Source organism: Alosa sapidissima, chromosome 6, assembly GCF_018492685.1.
Source record: "Alosa sapidissima isolate fAloSap1 chromosome 6, fAloSap1.pri, whole genome shotgun sequence".
NCBI lineage: Eukaryota > Metazoa > Chordata > Actinopteri > Clupeiformes > Clupeidae > Alosa > Alosa sapidissima.
In genome coordinates, this window is record NC_055962.1 from 12080695 (window position 1) to 12104370 (window position 23676).

At 43.3% G+C, this 23676-nt stretch overlaps 1 protein-coding gene across 1 annotated transcript in view; it reads left to right on the forward strand.

The window, feature by feature from the left end:
• kcnh5a (potassium voltage-gated channel, subfamily H (eag-related), member 5a) overlaps window positions 1–23676 on the forward strand; it is a 129644-nt gene that overhangs the window by 12687 nt on the left and 93281 nt on the right. Inside the window, exons 3-5 of the mRNA XM_042095890.1 lie at window positions 14086–14192; window positions 16251–16379; window positions 16634–16657. Coding sequence (XP_041951824.1) covers window positions 14086–14192; window positions 16251–16379; window positions 16634–16657 — 260 coding nt within the window. The remainder of the gene's footprint in view (window positions 1–14085; window positions 14193–16250; window positions 16380–16633; window positions 16658–23676) is intronic.

Genomic DNA, 23676 nt, shown 5'->3' on the forward strand with positions numbered 1-23676 from the left:
TTGCACAATGCTGTAAAAGGCTTTGTTTTCTTTATACTGTCGCGAATGTCTGTCAACGGAAAAAACGTTGAAACATATCCACTGTCTTGCAATCAATCCCCTCCACACACAATAATGTGTAACTTTGTGGTTTTGAATAAAATAGTGCTGCCATGCACTATGTTCTTTAGAAAATACTTACAGATTATACTGTCATATTGACAACAAGACAAAATTGTTTGACTATTTTGACATAAACAATAGCGTCAGCACATGTCATTTTGATTGCACTGACAGTTTAATTGATATAAATATTAGCTTTTGAGTCATAAACAAAGCTTGTCGAGCAAGATTACTTTTGCAGGTAATCCACTATGTGCCGAAGTTTGCTGTAATTGTTTTGAGAAATGCACTAACTGTTGCGCAAATGATGATTTGAGAAATGCACCAAAGCAACAGCGAAAATTGTAAGGACAGGTGGTTTACCATATAATGGCCGTTGTCAGTTTCTTAACTACGTTGGGTGCTACTGTGGAAAGTGCTGTTAAAATGATTCCCATCACAGTGGAAGGGACACAGACGGTCAGCAGTGGCATGACTAAATGTAAATAACAGTAGCTATTTATAAAAGGTCCTCGATGAGCCATCTGTTTGTGCACTTGAAGAACAATGGCTGGATGTTACAGTTTTTCTCAGTAGCTTTGGTGCTTTTCTCAGATCAGAATGAAAATTCTCATAACTATTAGTTCAACCTCCACAACATTTAGTCATTTGTGCACATCATAGTAGCAATTTCTCCTTCCTCTGAACAAATTGCACATGTATCAGTTGCTTTGTCATGTCAGTCAAAATGAACTATACTTATGGATGCTGAATAGTCGTTCCCAATAAAACTAATAGTCTTCATTTCATTGCTTGAGTCATTACAAAATTGGTGAACTAGTTATCAAATTCTATCACAATGCTGTAGAATTGCAAAGAGCATATAGTAAAAATGTGGAATGTACATCAGTGTCTTGTACTCACTTACTCTCCTAACTACAGCAATTTCTAACTTTACTGTAGTTTTCAAATGGCTGTACAAGTACTGTATAGTGCTGTCTTGAGTATGTTCAGGTAGTGTCACCGAGTTCTGACCTTTTTTGCATGGGAAAACACTGACAGAATAAACTGCCATAATGAAAACATGACAAAGCCATTTGACTATCTTGTTCATAAACGATGGTGTCAAGACTTCTCATTTTGATGACACTGGCCGTTTCATTGACATAAATACTTGCTTTTGAGGAATGGACTATCCATTTTGAGCAAGTGACCTGCTTTTGCAGGTTATCCACTAGGTTTTGCAGTTTGCACTAATTGTTTTGAGAAATGCACTAACTGCTGTGCAAATGTTAATAGTGATGTGAGAAAAGCACCAAAGCGACTGAGAAAAACTGTAAACTGAGGCAGCCATGCTTCTTATCTGCTGCTGTTGACGGTGCAGTGGCCATGAACGTTCTGTTAGGAAAGGGTTCCGTCCTTGGTCTCACAGAGGAACCCTTTACAGCTCGGCTTAGATCTCTCATGCGATGCTTTCTTTGTTGATAGTACAGTGGCACTTTATTTCGATAAAGAGACTTAACAGATGGTTTGTTGACATTCAAGTTCAGTCTTTCAAACTGCTGTTGAACAATTATCAATCGTCACCTTAACCAAACCCAACACGTAACCCTATCCATACTTGTTTTCAGAGTGTCAACATATAGCTTGTTTATAATCTGAGCATCTATAGATAATCTATAGGAGACCTATAGGGTCATTCCGTGTGAAATCACCCAATTTCAGCAAAATTTGGCAGGTGACCCTCTCCAAAAAAATCTGAAAAAATTCACCTATGCATAGATCTTAAATAGTATATCTGTATAACTAATCGTTGCAAAACTACAGCCCTTTGAAACTTCAAGTCATATTAAGCATCGTGGTGAACAATCCTTTTTGTTCAACTTCCAACATTATTGGCTCTTTTGGTATTTCACACACATTAGTGAAACTATGTGAATAGAAGTACATTTTCCTGTTAAATTAAAAAATATAATCAGATCAGACATATCTTGTGTACTTTCCCATCAGCAAAGCTCTGAAAATGGCTATAAATACATTATGTGAAAAGACATCATCACCTTTGGCTTTTTATTCAAAAAGTATGTGACACAAATTCATCAGATTTTTTCCCCACTCATATATGGATTATAAGGTCATGTCCATGTATTAACGTTGGTTGGTATCATTATCACATTTTCAGAGCATTTTTTTTTTTAATTGGGCTTGATTTTCAAAAAGCCCGTTTTCATCTTCTCATTTCACCACGTGGACAGTTAACAGGATTTTTACATTTTTTTACCATATATCATTCTGAATGTGAGGATCATCTGCCCAAAATTTGGGCTTGTTGCTGAGTTTCTTCATTGAGATAAGATTTTTGAAACATATTGTCTATAAATCCACTGAATTTGTACTGGATCTGCAGTACCACTCTGTACCACATGTGGTGCTCTTTTAATACAATGCAAGTCAATGGAGGAGTAAGAGAGTCACTTTAAAGGACAAGGAACATATTCAAGGAAAAAGGGGTTTCTAAAATTCAGTGCATTTTAGTCAGATTGAAGCGTTACTTCAGTTGAGATCAGGTATTTCCCTTGATGAAGATGACCATGTGTGTTTCCATCACATGAAAGTATTCATAACCTTTTAGTATTGATTTTTCTGCATAGACAATGCACTGAATTTTAGAACCCCCTTTTTTCTTGAATATGTTCCTTTATTACATTTATTTTCCAACTTCTTTCCCAGATCACAGGGAGACAAAGTACTGCTCTCCATCTTGATGCTCTTTGTCTGTGTCTCACAGAGGACTGCATAGTACCATGCCTAACCAGCTGGCTAGTAATTATTAAAGTTCTCGCATAGGCACTAGGCAGCTGGTGTTGAAAATCCGATACAAAGATGGCAATTATGCTAAATCCTCTTGCTGCATGTATGATAAGTCAGTCGTATGTGTGTATAATTTACTTGATCAGTTTATTTTCTCTAAATAAGATTTATGTATGAGTAGTATGTTGTTAATGTTGCAATAATTATTTGGAGCAATTCAACTATGAACCATAAACTGTGTGTTTAGATTGGATATGTGCAGCAAACAAGTGACTCTTGCTCTTCCATTGACTTCTATTGTATTAAAAGAGAACCACATGTGGTACTGCAGAATGTGGTACTACAAAATCAGTGGATTTATAGACAATATTTTTCAAAAATCTTATCTCAATAAAGAAACTCAGCAACAAACCCAAATTTTTGGCAGATGATCCTCACATACAGAATGATATATGGTAATTTTTAAAAATCCTGTTAACTGTCCACGTGGTGAAATGAGAAGATGAAAATGGGCTTTTTGAAAATCAAGCCCAATTAAAAGAAATGCTCTGAAAATATGATAATGATACCAACCAATGTTAATGCAGGACATGACCTTATAATCCATATATGAGTGGGAAAAAATCTGATGAATTTGTGTCACATACTGTTTGAATGAGAAGCCCTCAAAGGTGATAATGTTTTTTCACATAATGAATTTATAGCCATATTCAGAGCTTTGCAGAGGGGGAATTACACAAGATACACCTGATTTGATTGGATTTTTTAATTTAACAGGAAATTATACTTCTATTCACATAGTTTCACTAATGTGTGTGAAATACCAAAAGAGCCAATAATGTTGGAAGTTGAACAAAAAGGATTTTTCACCACAATGCTTAAAATGACTTGAAACTTCAAAGGGCTGTAGTTTTGGAACCATTAGTGATATAGATATACTATTTAAGATTTATGCATAGGTTTGGTCTACAAACACCTGTGATTTTTTTTCAGAGTTTTTTGGAGAGGGTGACCTGTCAGCCACTGGGTGATTTTTGGCTGAAGAAGTTACTGTATATGAAAGCTGTGCTGGGCTTTTACTCTATATCTCCTGTTCTTTGCCATTTCACAAAGGCTGAACGAAGCACAGCATGAGCACAGCAGTGCAAGGACAGGAGGGGTGTTATTCTGCACTGTCAGAGTGCAAGAAAATTATCCTTCATTTGGATCCCAACCCATAGCTGCTCAGAAAGTCTTTGAAAAACCTGTAATAGCTTTGCAGCCCTTGGAGGAGGTGACATGATGGATGTGTGATGTGGAGCTGCTGATATGTGCTGTGCAAGTTAAGAAAGAGCCCAGACAGACAGACAGACAGACAGGCAGGCAGGCAGATAGACAGGCAGGCGAACAGACAGACAGACAGACAGACAGTCAGGCAGACAGACAGACAGGCAGACAGGCTAATGTGTAGCTATAGCCTGAGCCAACGGCAATAAGAATGAAATTACATTCTCATTCACATGGGTTTATGGAACCAGGGAAGGAGAAAAAAAGCATACCGGTACATGCAGTTGTTGTCTTGAATATACACAGGCCTACACACAGTGCAACACTGCTCCTTATTCAGCATGGAGATCCTATATGGGGCTATGGCACTGAGGAGCTAACGTTAGTCTTTAGGTACATTGTTTATCATTTGATGCCAATGAATAACAACAAGCCCAGCTAATGAACAGGATTTTTCTTGCCAATGCTTGAGGAAATCTAGCCATAAGTGTATATTTGGTATGGATAATGGATGCTAAGGATGTGTTCCATGAGTTTGTGTTTAGCACAGATTCACCTTAGATTCCCTGATGTGTAGATCCCCTTCAGTAAGAAAAGCCTTTATCTCCTCAGTCTGCTCTGTGTGCTGCTGGACCTGGATGCCACGGGCACACCTTCCCCACGCATGTCCTTCTTTCTTTCTTCCTTTCTTTCTTCCTTTCTTTCATTCATCCTTTCTTTTTATTCCACTCTTCCTTCTCTCCAATGACAGACCTCCCACCGTTCCCGCCCCCAGAGCCATCACACTGGAGGCTTGTTAATGTGCGATAGGCCCTTGGTGCTTTCAATCACTCCCGCACAGGAATAGTAACACCAACCCACTTGCGAAACGCCAGCCAGCTCTTGCCTGATGGTTCACTGCGTGGTGGTGCGTTGTCAGGGGGGATGCCAGGAGAGGGTGTAATGGTAGGAGGGTTCTGTCAGATAAACACGCTGGGAGGCACTAGTAGGAAGTGATAGTGTACACTGCTAGCTAACGTATACCGTCGAAACCTCCGGCAAGCTCCCACCTGGTTCCACTGGGGGAGGCGAGGGCTGGGCTTGTGTTATGTTTCCGTGCCTCTGGGACCGACGGAGGTGGGTTTGTCTTATGTTTCCGTGCCTTAGGGTTAAGGACGGAGGTAGAGGTAATTGGTAGGGTGGAGGTGCGGTGAGTGAGTGGGTACGGCTTTACGCTAAGCAAATCATTAGTAAGCGTTGCTGCTTAATTAGTTAACAGAAACAAACCATTCGCTACTCCTGCGCTAACAAGCCAGAGGTAGGCTTATGACAAGCAGGCTTGTTTATTAGGAAAGTTGCAACGTGGTGTAATTATCTTGCATTTTTACAGTTGGAGAGTCTAAACATGGCTCTTCTGACAAAAAATCCTCAAGTACAAAAGCATCATCTATGGTCTGTAACTAAATAAAGGACAAACAAAATTGACAGTGCAGACCAACACACACTCTCACCTCCGCGCTTCTGTGGTTTTACACACCTGAACTGACCTCCTGAATGCACTGACCTTCCTGAATGCAACATCATTCTCCTTTTTTGTAATTACACCTTTCATGGAAAGACATTAAAGGGGACGCATTATGAAATGTATAAAGACATTAAAGGGAACACATTTTGAAATGTGTAAAGACATTAAAGGGGGCACATTATGAAATGTGTAAAGACATTAAAGGGAACACATTATGAAATGTTTTTTAGTGTTTTACTGGGTACTCACAAATGATGACAAAGTACTCAAAGTCAAAGTAAGCAAAGTAAGCAAAGTGATGACAAAGTACTCAAAGTCAAAGTAAACTCAAAGTAAGCAAAACTAGATGTACCGCATAGCGGTACAAAATATGACCGCCGCTCAGTCCTGTACATCCATTCCGCGAAAATAAATCACATTAATCAATTTGTCTCCATCTTCTACTCCGTCCCCCACTCTTGAAATTTTTGTGTATGCTTGTTTGGCATGTGTGTTTGCGGGCCGCACAGAAAGTAGCCTACTGGCGCTGCAATGGGGAATAGATTTGTAGCACTTGACAAAAAAATTGTAGCATTGTTATAAAACCTTTAAAATCTCTAAACAATCACAAGTAGGGCAGTTCATCACAGTCCATCCATTGCAACTGGACTGATGAAAGGTACACCTGTAGGCTACATTGTATTTGGGAAAAGCAGAAGGTAGCAGCATAATGTATTTATTTAATATTAAACAAAACTTTTGTTTAATTTTGCGATTGAAATATCCACGCACTGGCGCCCCCTCTGCGACGTGTTCGCCCCCCGGTTTCAGAGCTATTCTAAATGCAAAAATGCATAGAGGGAGTTATGACAAAACCGTGACTGTTAACAAACTATAAGCTATATAAGGTAGGCCCTATGCTAGGCCTATTACACAACATCAATTATCACTAGGCTATGCTGGCGACCCAAATAAAATCTCCTTTGGGAACCAATGGCTTACAGTATCAAGCAGACTTAAGCTGCCACCTCTTGGCGAAAAGTTAATAGTTTTGCATATCAGTAGTAATACATTTCACGCAGCTGCGTGAATCACGGAAAGCGCGAATGAAGTGGACACTTCTAAATGGGACCCACTGTACAGTAGCTGAAGGTCTGTGGCTGCAGCCATAATGAAAGTGTTATCATAGTTTGGATACTTCACACACACATGCTTTTTAATCGCATAGACTACAACTACCAAGCTGGAATCAAACCACATCGACTCCCCTCTCACAGCCTAAACACGCACTTTGAACAAACAAAAAGCGTCTCAGTCTCACGGTATAGCCATAGGCAAAACTGTATCGGACCGGTGTAACGTTGGTACTAAATCATCCATCGCAAAGAATGATTTTTGTAGCACATGCAACAAATATGTGTAGGGGACCGTTCGTTATTTATAAACGGGGTCACCGGAGGGATTTTGAGTGCTTCAATCAAAAGTTGCATGACCCTCCCCAGCCTGCAAGAAAATTTTCAACGACCCTCCAGCAGTCTTTTTAAAAAAGACATGACCCTCCCCGGCCAATTGCGCCGCTGTAAAGCGCTATGAAAAGACATTGACTTAAGCAATCTTTCTAAACTCACCCTCTGCTTTCTGATCTTACACATCACACTTCACCAAGATAGTAGATTTACTCACTAACATTGTTGTGGAAACACAATAAGCATGGAATCTAAATGCACACTTCCTGCAACTGCATACCTACTTGAAATAAGTTACTCCTCTAGTAAGTATTCACATGAAATAAAACAATAAAACATTGAGACCATTCAACAAAGCACACTGGGTAATAACAAATTCAACACATGAACTTGTTGCTATGGACTCGTCTCTAGGCTTCCTCAGTCATTGTAAAGCTGCCGAAGCTGAACATTGTTCAAAACTCAATTTCTCAGACGAGCGTCAATTTGGGAGCTTGACTACACTCCTTCTTTCTCAAATGACTTGAAAAGGCTGTTTGCACAATTTCACAAATAATCACAGGGACCGAAAAATACCTAACATGCCAAATTTTTCCGGGTTTAGGCCTATCATTTTAACTTTTCCCCGCTGTCTTGCCGTTTTAATATTTTCCCGTAGAATATCCCATATTACTGTAATACTCTCATAACATTAGTCCTGCATTCTGGCCTGTGTGTTGTCCTGTTGTTACCCCTTGCCCTTCCAGAGAAACAGATGTAGTCAAATCATCGTTTTGCTTGCTTAAATGCGAACTCAGAGTGATGTTAACCTACAGTAGGCCTATTTAAGTTAACGACGTGGTTGTCGTGAGAGCACGATTCATTGGCGCTTGCAGTGTTCGGCCGTAGGCTATGTCTATGTTCGCACCTGCCAGGCTAAGAGCCAAAGAAATCCCCCTGTATATTCACTCCAAGTTGGCCTACCATAACTTACCAACTCTACACTGTAGACCATAAACTGGCTATTTATATGACCAATGTATTTGTTCAACTGTATGAAGCAGAATTACGCACTACTTGGAACGTAACTAATTTTTGTTGGCAGGAGAGAGAATGACAGCGATTAACAAATTGCACTTGTTGCTGGTTACCAATAAATAGGGCCTACTATATATTTTTTTGCAAACAACAAAAACAGAAAGGATGGAGACAGCAAAGCTAAGGATGGGCAGGAACAAGGTCAATTGGTAGAAATGCTTGTCAAAACGTTAGGAGCTGGATGTGTGGATGAATGAAGCACAAGTATGCTTTATAAGCATGCACACTGTTTAAAGTTAGGCTAGGCTACACGGTAAACTAAGTAAACCAAAGTTAAATTTAGCTTTTTTAGGGCTGGATAAAGTTGACCAAATGGATATAGGCTGTTAGGCGTGAATAAAGTAGGCTACTTTGTTGCTCAAACCCTTCCAACGTGGGGACGGATGTTGACATTTTCCGTATTTTGCGTGAGAAACCCGGGAAATCTCCTTTATTTTCATTATTCAATGTTGACAGAGCTATGGAACGAAAGAGAACGTTATATGCCGACAGAAATCAACAATCAAACAAGCCACTTTGATTTTTTGCTGTTTTCATTAATACAAAAGATGGGTGACCCCCCCTCCTAGACAAAAAAAAGTTAGGTGACCCTCCCCTCAACAAAGAATAAAAAGACATGACCCTCCCCTATTTTCCTCCGGTGGCCCCGTTTATAAATAACGAACGGTCCCTAGGTACAGCCCTGCCCTGGATACATCTATCAACGTGCGCTCTAAAACATTTGGTTTAAATGGAGATGTAGATTATCACGGGTGCGTTAATAAATCTACATTGCGGCGAGTTGACACAAATTATTCACTTTGACGAATTTATGTAGTTTCAGTCCTAGTTACTTACTTTGAGCCATGCTCTTCCTTACTTGAATCACCTTTGAAAATAGAGGATTGAAGTAGCCTAGTGGGTGTTTGGAAATTAACGTTGACTCAGATGCTTTTTGAGACTTTGAGTAGAAATGCCCCAGCCCGGTGTTTAGGATGCATCATAGACAGGTTACTTTCAGGTATATATTTTCCATTAGAAAACCATCACGTTAGCGAACGTGTTGTGGCTAACTCACTTAGCTCCTGTTAGTAGCCCAGGTTCTCAGATTTATTTCGGCTTCAAGAAGAAATTGGAATCATCCTACCCTTATTAGACGTTCTCTGCAGTAAACTACAGTTTTGTCCTTGTCCTGTAGGAAGCGTCTATTGTCTTTCCAACCCACTTTAGATTAACTTCCAACAGAATTACGTCTCACTACAACGACGCGCCATCTGGTGGACAAACGACTACGTAAAGCCAATACTGGAAATGCAGCCAAATGATGATGAATATTTGGTTTTCCTTTAATCCTACTGAATTTGTAATTATGTATCGGCCATTCTAATTGCCGATACCGATAGTATGTGCGTGTCTGTGTGTGTGTGTGTGTATATGTGTGCACCACCATCTACAGGACAATGAGTGTCACTAAATGTACACATAACTTTTTTTTTTGACCCCCCCATGGATGAAATTCTACGAAACTTAGCATACCCCCAGAGAATGTCAGGTTAATCATACACATACAATTTGGTGCAGTTCTGAACATCTTAACTGAAGAGAGGGGCGAATAAAGCAGAATGATATTGCATTTTTATTTTTTACCGGGGGGGGGTGTAAATGAGTGATTATGGGCTAGGTTGAGTGGGCCCTTGAGACCAACATACCATAAAAATCATAAAAATGTCTTCATCCTCGGTGCCACGGTTCAGGTAGGGGGGGGGGGGGGGGGTTTACATACCCACCAAATTTCATGTGCCCCGGTGTTTTGGTGTCCCGGGTATTGTTGACCAAAAATTCAGGAAGTAGATGACGGGGAAAAAATAAAAAAATTAATAAGGAGTTTGGGGCTGTTGTCTTGGTCTTCGGTTTGATTGATGGCTGTCAATGAAAGACTGAAACCAAAGCTCAAACTTAAGCCGATGGAGACTGGTTGAAACTCGGCGTCTCTCAGACTCCTCAGGAACAGAGCACACCTGTCCTCCTCTCCTGCAGCCCGAAATATCCCCCTCTGTCTGCACAGAGCCCTCTGCTCCTCGGACCGACTAAAAGCCTGAGACAGATCCAGTTACTGTTGCCATGGGAATGTAAGATCGCACAACCCTGCTTTTAGGTGGTTGTGGGGGTAGACCCAAAAGACAGAGTGAAAAGGTATGACTTTAACAGAAGACATGAATCAATGCAGGAAAGTAGAATAAAACCAATAACCTGCTATGATTTATCACGTCTCAGATGTCCTAATAATACTGGTTTATTGTACAGTTTTATACAGTTTGTACAGTTTGTTTTTTTCCAGCAATTATTGGTCACTGATTCCTGGGACACTGGAACACTGGGGGATATGCAACTTGATTGGCATGTAGCTCCACTAGGCAGATAAGGAATAGAAGCTTTTGGTCCCTGGGGCTCACTCCCGGCACTGGCTCACCCGAAAACTGGGCAGACTGAAAGCAGTTTACGTAGAATAACTCATGAATCATTGTGTCCAAGATGTGGTATGAACATTGTTGTGGTATTTTTTGAGCCGCATCAACCCAGCTCATAAAACCTCATTACTGGTAGTACCAAATTAAAGACGTACATGCTTAATCATGCCACTTCAGTTGGCAATCTTTTGATGAAATTGATTTATTTATTTATGAATTTCTATATCTGAGAGGTGGTCTACAGTACATTTCACATGACTCCTCACCCCCATCTACAGACTAAGGACAAGCAGGCCTATCACACACACACACACGGGCGTAGTAAGCGGGGGGTTATGGGTGTTAACATGCACACTTTTTTTAAAGTATATATTTTTGGGCTTTTTATGCCTTTAATTGACAGGACAGTGGAGAATGACGAGAGGGAGTTAAGTCATTTAGAGACGAATGACCGCGTCGCAGGAAGTGCATCATAACAAAGGGACGCCAGACAGCTGTACTCAGTGATAAGAAGTTTCCTCATGCTGCTTCGTTATGTTGGAATGTGCAAAAATGTACAAACAATCAAGAGGATGCCTTCTTGTATGTGATTTCTGCAACAGTGATACTGCAAACATGTTGATAGCCTATTAGTTGATTTATATGCTGTAGCCTAAAGCATGTAGCCTAGCCTACAGAAAACACTTAATTGATGTGATATAATGATAACTTGTATGCCTACAATGGTTTATTAAACATCATAGTCATTTATAAGTCAGTCATCATGTTCATGTTAATGAATAGGAAGGACACCTAAATGATAGCCATAAACCAAAATTTCGCGCAGTATCTGCCGTGAGTCCCTATGCGTGAATCACAAGCTCCTTCCAGCTGACTGGCAGATCTCGTGGACAGTCAGTCGTGATCGATTATTTAATAAACAAATGTGAATTACGAACAATAATAAAAAGCTTCTACCTAATGTGACTATTTTTTCCATGAACTGTAAAAGAAAACACGTTTTTTCCAGCTGTATTCTCCATAAAGAGTAAAGTAAATTATGTACTTATTTCCGGAATTGACGTCACTTCCTGGACTTGTCTGAGGCTGGTCTAATGGGTCTGAGGTCTCTCAATGACTTAACCCCTACTGAGAATGACAGGAAGTGAGTGGGAGAGAGAGTTGGGGTGGGATCCAGAAAGGACCACGGGGCGGGAATCGAACCTGGGTCGCCGGCGTACGGTGCAGGTGCCCCAGCCAGTTGCGCCACGGCTGGAACCAAAGTGCACACTTTTCTACCTACCATAACTTCTTCACGGTTCTGTAGGTGGCCGCGCGTAGGACTACCATAGCATTCATCCTCACTCACAAATACATACACACTTTGTTTATCACCAAAGAATACTTTGTCTGCTGTAGACTTCCGCTTCACACTTGGCTTGCAGTAGTTGTGGGTTACAGTGTGTTGCGTTATCTGTTTTACAAACGCCTGTCAGCGATGGTGTGTCTCTTTATGATGTAGGCTATTTCTCAGTGTAATGATGGAACCTCTCATCATGCCTGTATGCATCTCCCCCCTACAGAGGCACATACGGTAGCTGTCATTAGACTGTCATTAGCTATGTGTTCTGTGTGTGTTTGTGTGTCAAGTCAAGTCAAGTCAACTTTATTTCTATAGCACATTTAAAAACAACTGAGTTGAACCAAAGTGCTTACAAACAAACATAAAACAATGACAATGGTACAACAACAATATAACATGGGGGGAAAATAAATAAATAATTGAAATAATACACAAATTGGTCAATTGGGGGGGGGGGGGGGGGGGGGGGGTATTAAGGTAGATTAAAAGCTTGGGAGAAAATGAAAGTCTTTAAGTTAGACTTAAAGCAGTCAATGGTTGGAGAGGACTTAATATGTACAGGTAGACTATTCCAGAGTTGGGGGGCAACAACAGAGAAGGCTCTATCACCCTTAGTCTTAAGGTGTGTGTGTGTGTGTGTGTGTGTGTGTGTGTGTGTGTGTGTGTGTGTTTCAAGTCAAGTCAAGTCACTTTTATTTATATAGCACATTTTTGTATCACAGAGTGCAACCCAAAGCGCTCAAGTGTGTGTGTGTGTGTGTGTAAGAGAGAGGATTCTATTAAAAAATCCAGGGAGTACACAGAAATGCATAAAAATCTTGCCTGTAGGGCAGAACTTGGAAGGTTCCCCTAACTAATTGATATACTGTATAGGAAAGGGCATCTACATTTTAACCCTGGCAAATGTCACTATAGTGCCCTTTCACAAGAGACACCCAGAGAGACCATTTTGAATACTTGACATCAAAATATAATCTGAATTAATGGACACGAATTCAATGGACACAACATGACTCAAACACGTAAACAAAAAAACAAAACAACATAAGGCTTAATTTAAATTAATTATGAATTAGCACCATATCTAATAGAGATTACAGAATACATACAAAACAAATGGCTAGCATCTTAAGTGAACAGAATAAGTGAACACTTTCTGACCATAGAGATAGGAAGGCAAACCTGGCTCCCTAGGGATGCAGGAGGATGGGTTGTGCTTGCAATGCAGTGAGGGAGTAGTAGTGGATGAAAGACATTTCCAAGTGATGTCCCGATTTGGAATATTGAGGAACAAAGACAAGCTCTCATATTTGCTATATTTGAGCACAAAGGTTGTTTAAAGCTAGCATCATAGTAGCTTGCTATAAATTGAGAAAGCGAGTGACCCTTTATATCGTTTCTTTTCTATCAATTATTATTATCCATGTAAGCATGTAGATGGCATATATATATATATATATATATATATATATATATATATATTAATGACGTATTACTTATGACGTATTGCTTATAAACAGTAGTTATTCTATAATTATGTATGTAAGTATGTATCATCTTTTTTTTCTCAAACAGATTGCATCTGTTTGTATTATTGTGTTAAAATATGTGTGCTTTAGCAACACTGCTTCACTGAGTAGGCCTAATGCCAATAAAGCTCCTTTGAACAGAGAGAGAGAGAGAGAGAGAGAGAGAGAGAGAGAGAGAGAGAGAGAGAGAGAAGCTGTCGTTTGTGCTCTGGTGTTTGTCCGGCCCTCCTCTTATGTCAGGATCCAAAACATGTCTGTGTGTCCACCGGTGTCAGCAGCCCCTGGTCAGCTCTCATGCACACATTCAATTAACTGCTGTTGGCAGACATGATGTGTATCGCAGGGCCAGGATGTTTGTGTCTCGCACAGGTGTGTGTGCATGCAGCTAACTTTCTCTCTCTCTCTCCCTCTCCCTCTCTATGTTTATCAATGTCCTACCACCTTCATATCCCTCTCTCTCTCTCTCTCTCCCTCCTTCTTTGTTTTTGTGTCTCTCATCTCTCTCTTTCCTCCTCTCCTTTCTTTCGTTTCGTCCACCCCCTCCCCCACTCTTTTTTCACTCATCCTCACCCACTCTTGACAGTTTTATGTACGGCGAGCTGACAGACAAGAAGACAATAGACAAAGTCAGGCAGGCCTTTGACAACTATGAGTCCAACTCCTTTGAAATCCTGCTCTACAAGAAGAACCGTGAGTATTTCCTGCCACTGGTCGATCTGAGCACGCTCCTCTATGTTGTCTGTCTGTCTGCACTGTCTGCCTACCTGTCTGTCTGACTACGGAAGGCAGAGAGGCCCAAAACAGTGCTGCAGTATCCTCTGTGTCTCTATGGCCTCTCTCCACCCCATCTGGTTGTTCTTTTTAGACAAGGCACCTAACTGGCGTCTGGGAGTCTAACCCCCCCAACCACCCCCCCCCCCCCCCTCCTTACCGCCCCACCCCTCGTCCTTCGTTGTCTTCGAAGACGTTAAGTGGGGATTTGTGTTGGAAGCTCAGGGGTTCTGTTTGCAGTGACAGAGGGGAAGAAGTTTGCAGTCGGCCACAAGAGAACATGACTGTTTCTCTTAGAGTGCTTTAAAAGTACAGAGAGCCACTTCAGTTGTCAGGAAAATAAAAAAAAAAATACGTCTAGACCTACAACATTAACTACTGTAATTTTGTACAGCCCGGAGAAAAAGAGTTCCGATTTGCCTGTGCTTTTCGTATCTCCTATTTCATCCTATTTGTGTCTGGTAATTTTGGGTAATGCGTGATAAAAAAAATGATCTATGATTTTAGTGAAAAGTTTTTAGTAAACTCCAAAACTTACCAAATACATTTTTTTTTAAAATGACCACCTCCTGGACTCAAAAGCTGTATGTTTGAAGTGCTCTTTGGATAGGTTTTGACTCCCAGATAAAGGCTTGACGCTGTAATGCATCAGAGTTTATAAAGCTTTAAAATGACCAAGCCATGAAAATACATGAGTGCCCCTTGAGAGTCCCTTGGAGTTGTTCTTTTAAATTGGCATCCTACATGTTGAATGTGGCTACACAAGTTGTGTTTTCTCGCTGAGTTCTATGTTCTTTGCCCACCTGTCAGAGGGCCAGCGCACCCTTTAAAACAGTGGGTGGAAAGAGCACATTTGACTCCTTAATCCATTTGGTCCAGAGGCCCCCATGCGCTACATGGTCATATAATTAAAGGAACAAAGCTAAATCACTCGAGGCTATTTCAGTTAATGATCACCAGACTCTCAGATCTGATTGAATAGAGACTTTCATCTTAATGGGTGCCAGACACTCTGAAATCAGTTGAACTCATTTGAACTAGCTGCTGTTTGGGCACTGAATGACTCTCAGGGCCAGATGTACGTAAATTTGAGAACGCAGCGTTATCAGCGCCATGGCCAACCCACAGAAAGTGCACGCTGAGCTTCTTCTAGGGTGACCAGATGTCCTCTTTTTCCTGGACATGTCCTCTTTTTGAGACCTAAAAATCGTCCAGGATTTTGTTCTTCTACAACCTCAAATGTGTTTACAGCCAATTTGCATTGCGTTTCTCTCTGTCGTTCACAAATTAGTTCAAAATAGCCTTTTGAGGCAGTGTTTTCTTTTGTGTCCTCTTTTTGTGTCCTCCAAAAAGAGGACACAATCTTGTCACCCTAGTTTACGCCGTAGTTATCAAACCTGCCGCTCATGGGGTAATCACCGTCTGCGGTTTTATCAAAGCCTGTTTGTACATACCACGACATGTGTTCATGTGCACGTTGCGAAGAAAATACGCCGCGCAAGAAGAAGCGATAGTACATCCCCTCAGAGCTCTCTGGAAGCAGTTGAGAAGTTGCTCCTCTCAGATGACCGTATTACCTTTCTCCTTCTCTCCATTCTGCATTCATACAATCTCTTTCTGGTTCTGCTCTCCTCCTCCGTGGATTTCTCCTCCTCTTCCTCATGTGCCAACTCTTCCTCTTCTTTGTCCTACTCTCCTCCGTATTACTCATCATTCTCCTTCTGTTCCTCCTCTCCATTTCTGATCCTTCTGTTCATCCTCTCCTCTTCTGATCCTTCTGTTCATCCTCTCCTCTTCTGATCCTTCTGTTCATTCTCTCCATTTCTGATCCTTCTGTTCATCCTCTCCATTTCTGATCCTTCTGTTCCTCCTCTCCATTTCTGATCCTTCTGTTCCCCAATTCCCCTCCTCTTCTTCTCCTCCTTCTCTTTCTTCTCCTCCACCTGCTCCTTCTCCATCATGTCTGTGTCTGTGCAGGAACGCCGGTGTGGCTATACATGCAGGTGGCCCCCATCAGGAATGAGAATGACAAGGTGGTCCTGTTCCTCTGCACCTTCAAAGACATCACCGTTTTCAAGCAGCCCATAGAGGACGAGACCACCAGAGGTGAGCTCTCTTTCTCTATTTATCTCCTCTCTTTCTCTTCTCTATTTCTTTCTTACCTTTCCTCTTCTGTCCTTCTCTCTCTCTCTCTCTTTCTATCCCCTCTGGCTATTCTGCCTCTCTTCCTGCCCCCTTCTTCTCCCTCTCTATCTCTTTTCTTTCTTCTTCTATCTCTCTATCACTCTCTACACTACTCTATAGAGCTTTGCTGCAGATGCCAGTTTCAATTAATTCTCCCCTGATCCCTTTATTTCTAGGGAGCGAAAGAGACGATGACACAGGTAGGTTAGCATGAGTTCAGTCATTCACTTATTCACTTATCCCCTCTGTAGACATGTGTGGCCTTAATCACTTTACACTGACAAATACAGACAGGGAAAGGGGTTTTAAAAAAAAGCATGACAAGCATATCTGTAGAACAACAATACAAGGATAATAAAAGACTGGCTTTATTTATAGTAACATCAGACATGCTTCATGAACGCCGTGTTTTTTGAAGCGCTTGCTTCTCATGTCACTTTTTCAAATAGGCGTCCGCCTCAAACAAGGGAGGTTGAAACACAAGTGCAAGAGATGCTGAGCGAGTCTGAAGGCTTTTGCTGGGTCAATTAGAGATGCGTTATTCCGTTTTTCGTTTTTTTTTCTTTCTGGTACCCGAGCCTCAAGCCTGGAGCCAGGAGCCGCGGGCCTCCGCGAGTGGAGGAGAAGCGCCGGCCAAAAAAATGACAGACAGACGAGCTGTCGGTACGCATTTGAGCGCGCTCAGTTTGACTGAGGGGGAGGGCAAGCCGCCAAGCGTGGGGCAAGCGTGGATGATTGATGGGCCATGTCATATCTTTCTCTTCTTTTATTGCCACTGTCTCTGTATCTCTCTCTCTCTCTCTCTCTAGCTCTCCTTCACTCTCTCTTTCACTGTCTACCTCTCCCTTGCTCCCTTCTCGCTCTCTCTCTCTCTTTCTGTCTCTCACTCTCTCTCCCTTCTCTCCTGTCTCTCTCTCTCTCTCCCTGTGGGGCTCATCAGTGCACCATTGGCCCTCCAGTCTGTAGTTTGCTGGTGCGTGACCCTGCTAAGCTGAAGCGCTTGTCCTTTGACAAGACTTCTGACCTGACGCACAGGGGAGCCGCGCCCGTGCAAAAACGGATTTGTCTTTCTCTCTCTCTTCCACCCTCTCATTGTCTCACACACACACGCAAGTGCACACACACATGGGCATAGCAAGTGCACACGCCCATGCACGCACACACGCACGCACACACACACACGCACGCACACACACACACACACACACACACACAAACTGCCTCCCTGTCCCTTTTGAGAGGCGAGATGTGTCAGTGCCTGTCATTCGGTGGCAGTGCACCTGGGTCCGGCTGTGCCTCTGTGTAGGGAACCCAGCTCTGGAATCTTCCATGGCCGTCGGGGATAGGGGACAGGGGCAGGACTCTGGGACATGACAACTCCTGCCCAACATCAAACACAAAGACGGTGGCGTGCTCGTTGGACCCAGCGGACCTCATCAACCCGTCCCCTCAAATCCCACCCTGCCGCACTCCCCCATGTTTTGCCTCAGGCTCTTCACAACGGAGAATCCACACACCGCTACACGCAGAAGTGTAATAACCAACGTTACGGTCTGGCGACTGTGTTCAGAGAGCTGGCGATTTCAGCAGGTGCTACAAAATACCCTGCTTGAAGACCTCCCAGTGTGTTTTAGTAGACAAGCACAACCCCCCCTCCCCCCTCCTACCCCCTCCCAAAAAAAAAGAAAAACAAAAAAAACTAAATAAACAAATCTGTGCGCTCTCTCTATTCTCTTTGCCTCAGGCTGCTACCTGTCAAACAGTCAGAAGAGCAGGGGTGTGGGGGGGTGTTTGATGGACAGGCCTCCATGACTTACCCCAGACAAGCCTTCATGTCAGTCTTGTACCTTGGTGAATCTGGTGACACAGATTCACAGACATGTCTCTGAAGAGTCGTGGCAATAGAGAACAGAGAGCAGAAACAACACCACACAAGATTTTTGACTCTGTCTAGCTAAATACACGGTGTTTGTGTATTTATATCTTTGGTTCAAACATTGTGTCATGATGCTCCCTCCCTCTGATCTCTCCCTCTCGTAGCATACTCTTCTTTGGTGGTAATAGTGCTTTAGATTTTTTTGCGCAAAGCAGACAGGTTGTTGCCTCATTATGAATGATGAAGCATTTTTAAGCAACATTTTCAGTTTTTTCAGACAAAAAAAAAAACATGTTTGTGTACCTTTTAAGTTAAGTGACAACTAGCCCATACGTATTTTGATAACCCACAGCAGTGTCAACTGACGCAATTGACATTTGTCTATGCAACTGCAATCCCAATGCAAGCCTTGAGTATTGATAGAGCGCAGAATTGATATGCGTGCTGAATCTCTTATCTTGATCAACCAAGGGCCTGCACGAAGCTGTCTTGTGGGACAGATTTGGCTTGTGGGCCAGGAGTTTGTGACCACTGCATTAAAATGATCATCATAGACTTGAAAATGATGGAGTTTGAGATAATAATTATAATAAATTATTACAAATTATTATTATTTTCGAGTTATTACCATATCCATATCCAGATATGAAACAACGTCTCATAACACCTTATCCAACACTCTTCAGGGATAATAGGCATAACGTGTTTACACCTCTTACCCACGTCTGTGCCAATCATGTTCAACGGGCCAGACTAAAGTGTGATGTGGACCCAGCGGTGTGAAAGGGAACTTCCTCAGCCATGTGACAGCAGGTGGCGGAGGCAACAACAGCAACCTAATTAAATGTGATGAATATAAAGTCCTCCCCACACCTGCTGTTCTGGTTTCACCTGCGGACAGCACGGGTGGTGGAGGGGGCAGTGGTGCCGGCAGGGGCTACAGCGAACCCGGACCTTACCGCTCTCGCCTGGAATTAGGCGGTTCAGCATTGAGGGCAGAGGACGTGGCGCCACCAGCCTGAGAGCACAGAGGAACACTGAAGAAAAAAAGACAAGCCAATGAGTATATAGATAACTTTATAGATAAGCCAGGTAAAGGTTAATAATGCTGGTCTTAGTTTCAACGCATATAGTTAAGTAGACGTTGTAACCGTGTTGTAAATCCAACAATACCCATATGATAAATACTTACCAAAGATGTATTTTCGTGTGGCGTGCTCCACGAAATGAAATGATGCTAGGAGTTGTGGACTTCAGCAGCCAATAAGAATTGGACTTCATCCCCTGAATTTTCTGATTGGTTGATGGATTGTGGAACAAATATCGTTGTCGACAGTTTTGAGCGAGCACACAGACGAAGTTGAACGAGCGCGACAGAGATCTCCTGAGCTAGCGGAGGAACAGTTTATGTGAGCACGTACAGTGAAACTGAAAAAAAGGGGGCTGATGTTGCACATACATATTGATATTAGCAAACAGGCAAACACATTTGTGGAGCACAACATACATTCTTGTTTGCTCAACTACAAGAGTTTCATTTTTCCTCAAAATATAATTTGTGTGCTCGCTCAAAATATTTTTCTGCGCTCAAATTGTGCTATTGCTCGCTCATAAAAGTGGAACAAATGTAACTCCATAGGTAGCGAGTCATCCGACAGGGCAGACGCCTCCGTCACATCGGGTGGACGTCCAAATAGAAACGTTATGTGCGTTAGAGAACGTTAGGGAAACAAAAAACTACCCCCACTTCTTTTCAGCTTTCACTTCCTGGTGTAGAGACGGAAAAATATCTTCTGCAGTAGCCAGATCAACGTTCCCTAACCTGCTGTAACACATATGCCTGTGTTCAAAAGGGATGTCAGTGAGCTTACCTAAGCCATGGTTTTCACAGAGAGACAGCCTCCCTTCAGTCTTACCTCAAGTAAAATAATTGGCTTGCCAATAGACACCAATGTCTGTAGGGGATTCATGATTGGTTAATGGTGCTGTCCTGTGTTAACAGGGAGTACCAGACAGGCATCTATTTTGGTATATAATATTTATAGCTGATAAAAGTCAGAAACTTTTACAGCGAGCTGAAGCGCTGGCCTCCCTCAGCATTAGGATCGTTCTGCGTGAGGCGTGTTTGCCTGTAAAGATGCCTGTTTTGTAATTAGGCCCCCATTGCGTAATGGAGCCCTTTCCCCGAGGTTGATTTCCGTGCCACTGTCTCACTTCACCCCTGGAGCAGACCGAACCCCAGGCATAATGACTATAAGAGGCTGTGTGTGTGTGTGTGTGTGTGTCTATATGTGCGCATTGGTGTTGTGTCTGTATCATTGTTTGCATGTGTGTGTGTGTGTGTGTGTGTGTGTGTGTCTGTGTGTGTGTCTGTCTGTTTGTGAGAGTGTGAGAGTGAGCGGAGGAAGCAGCGATCCCCACTGGGCCGGCGTGCTTCACTCATGAGTAAACAGCCGCGCTCTTGAGGCCTGGCCCTGGGGGAGCGCCATGAAATATGCACACGTTGTGCAGCATGTCGGCCCAGGCACACACACAGGCCCCGCGATCCACTAGGGGCCTCTCTCCACCCCACACACACACACACACACACACACACACACACACCACCACCACCACCACCGTTTTTTTGGTTTAGTGTCAAACCTTGGTCAGTTAACATAGAGTAGTGAACACCGTGATAGAAGATGGCTTTCTGTTGCTTACTCACTTTGGCCACTAAAGCACATACTATTAAAAGTCTTTGTGCCTCTTTGTGTGTGTGTGTGTGTGTGTGTGTGTGAGTGAGGCTGTGTCTCTGCATATATGCGTCCTAGTGTGTCAAAGTTTGTGACCTTTGGGGGGGATATCTCAGGACCCACCGCTCACTGGGTGACAGGACAACTCAGTAACTGGGACCTTAACCCAGGAGCCCCCTTACTTTCCGCCTCATCTCTCTCCACTTTATGAGAAAGGCACACTAGTCAACCTTGAAACATTAAGACAGCGGGGGGGGGGGGATAACCATAACCTCAACTGCTCTAAACCACAAGCACTTTATCCAGACTTTTTTACCCTCTCGGGGGGAGCGCCCTGCTTTCATGAGAGTTGTTTGCGTGCCATGCCAAGTCTTCTACTCGTTCTCTCTCTCTCTCGCTCTCTCTCCTTCCTACCCAGCTCTTTCTCTCCCTTCACTTTTTTTCTTTTTTTCCTTCTTTCCTCTTCCTCTCTTTTTTGCTTCATTTGCTTTGTGGCTCATTACTCTGCCTTTCATTTGCCTCTTGAGAGGGAGACTAGGCCCAGTCCTGGCTCCACTCTGGCCCAGTTGCGGGCCAGTTCCTGCTGGGGAACATCTGGAGCTGATAGACAGCTGTATGTACCTCTCCCCTGAGTATATATGTTCAAGGGACTTCTGCCTGGACCGGCTCCTGAGACTTGGGACTCCAGCCAGCATCATAAAGCTGAAAGCCCCGGTCCAAACTCCCCCTGGACCCCCCTCACGTCCTGACCCTCCCCCCTACACCTGTCCCACTCGTGGGCCTCTCCCTTCAGGGATCTCCCAGGCCTGTGTCATTTCCTCGTGGTCCCTGTGAAGCAGACGACTTTCTCCTTGTTTGGCCTCCTTTGTGAGGGAAGGGATAGGTGAGGGTATAGGTGGGAACACACAAGGAAGCAAGAAATGGGGATTGGCTGAGTTAAAAGAGTTCAAGCCGTGTGTGTGTGTGTGTGTGTGTGTGTGTGTGTGTGTGTGTGTGTGTTTGTGTTTGGAGGGGGGGATAAAAAAAAAGCTGATAAAAAAAAGCAGGCGGCTAATTAGTTTGTTTTTCCTCCATGCGTCCCAAGAGCTGTCCGAGATGAGACAAGTCCAGCCTCCAGCACTAGCTGTGTGTGAATTGGAGATAGTGTAGGTGAGGGGAGTGAGAGCCAGAGCTACTGTAGACAAAGTCTGACACCTTAAACTCCATTAATATATGCTAACTTACTCATTATGTACAGCAGATTAGCAGTCAAAGTGTTGCCGTTGCTGATAGGTCTCCCACCACTGCAGGAACATCTCATTACAATACCACAATGATATAGCCTGACGAGCCAGACCCACATTAAAATGTAGGGTCTGGGCACTCACCGTTCGCAGTGCTCAGTCCGAGGGGCGGGATAATCGGTTGTCTTTCAAATTCCCTCTGCACGCAATAGGACAGCGCTATGAGTCCCATGCGTTTGCCACCAGCGGAGCTAGTTGGCTAGTTCAAACTTTTGCCAACTTAATAAAAGCTTAACTCGTGTCACACTGTTCCCCAACAGCAACATTATCTTATTTGTTTTCAAGTAGCAGGGAATTCAAGCCAAACCGTTGCAACTCTGCCATCAATCATTATGTTAAGCCCGCCTAACGACTCTATACATGATTTGATTGGCCTGATAGAAGTTTAATTTTTCGAGCTCACAAGCCAACGGAGAGTTGCTAGACTAGCCCTGGCAGTAAATGTAATTTGCTGCCGCTAGGGTGCGTCTAGATTTCTAGGCTAACAATGATATGTTCTAAGAGCTATTGTGTTCCAAAACTGCACGGCAACAAACAAAACACAAATAATAGCTTGATCAGTGTTATGTTGCTAAAATAACGACTAGTCTCAACTTCTCAATGCATAAACTCACTCGTTTATTTCTCTGAAAACGAAAACCAAACACGCACCTCTACGGTGGCCTTTCAGTGTCAGAATGTGCGACATAAAACAGACATCCTGAATAACAGAACTAGAACTGTATGTATTACGTAAACACAACATTCCCCCCCCCCCCCCTCCGAATGTTCAGACGTGGAAGGTAGCAACAAAGTCTTCGAAGTGCCCAGGGCGCGTACGATCCCTGACAGGGCGGGCCTCAGGAACAAGGGGGGCCAGCAGCGGGACTGAAGCCGGAGCGGGGCACTGAGCAGCCGGAACAGCTTGGGCGAGAGGTGCCGCAATGGGATCCGGCACATGAGGGTCTGGCCCAGTTGCTGGGTTGCTCTGCTCCACCGGCCCAGTTGCTGGGTTGTTCTGCTCCACCCCTGCCAGGTGAGGGTGGTGATGAGGGGAGGGCACTCTGCGCAGGCAGCTGGCGTGCCAACGGGAACCATCAGTCAGCTGAAATGAAGCTGGGCCGAGCTGCCGACTGACCTGATACGGAGCCGACCAGAATGATGACAGCTTGTTAGCTCTGTGGGGCCGACGGGCTCTGACCCAGTCTGACACTCCGATAGCAGGCCACTTAGCCTTGTGCTTCTCATCAAACCTCCGCTTCATGGAACTCTGTTGTCTCTTGACGTGAGACTTGACTGCTGCTGGGCATGGTCGTGGGCCCGCGGCCATTGGAGGACGGAGTCTT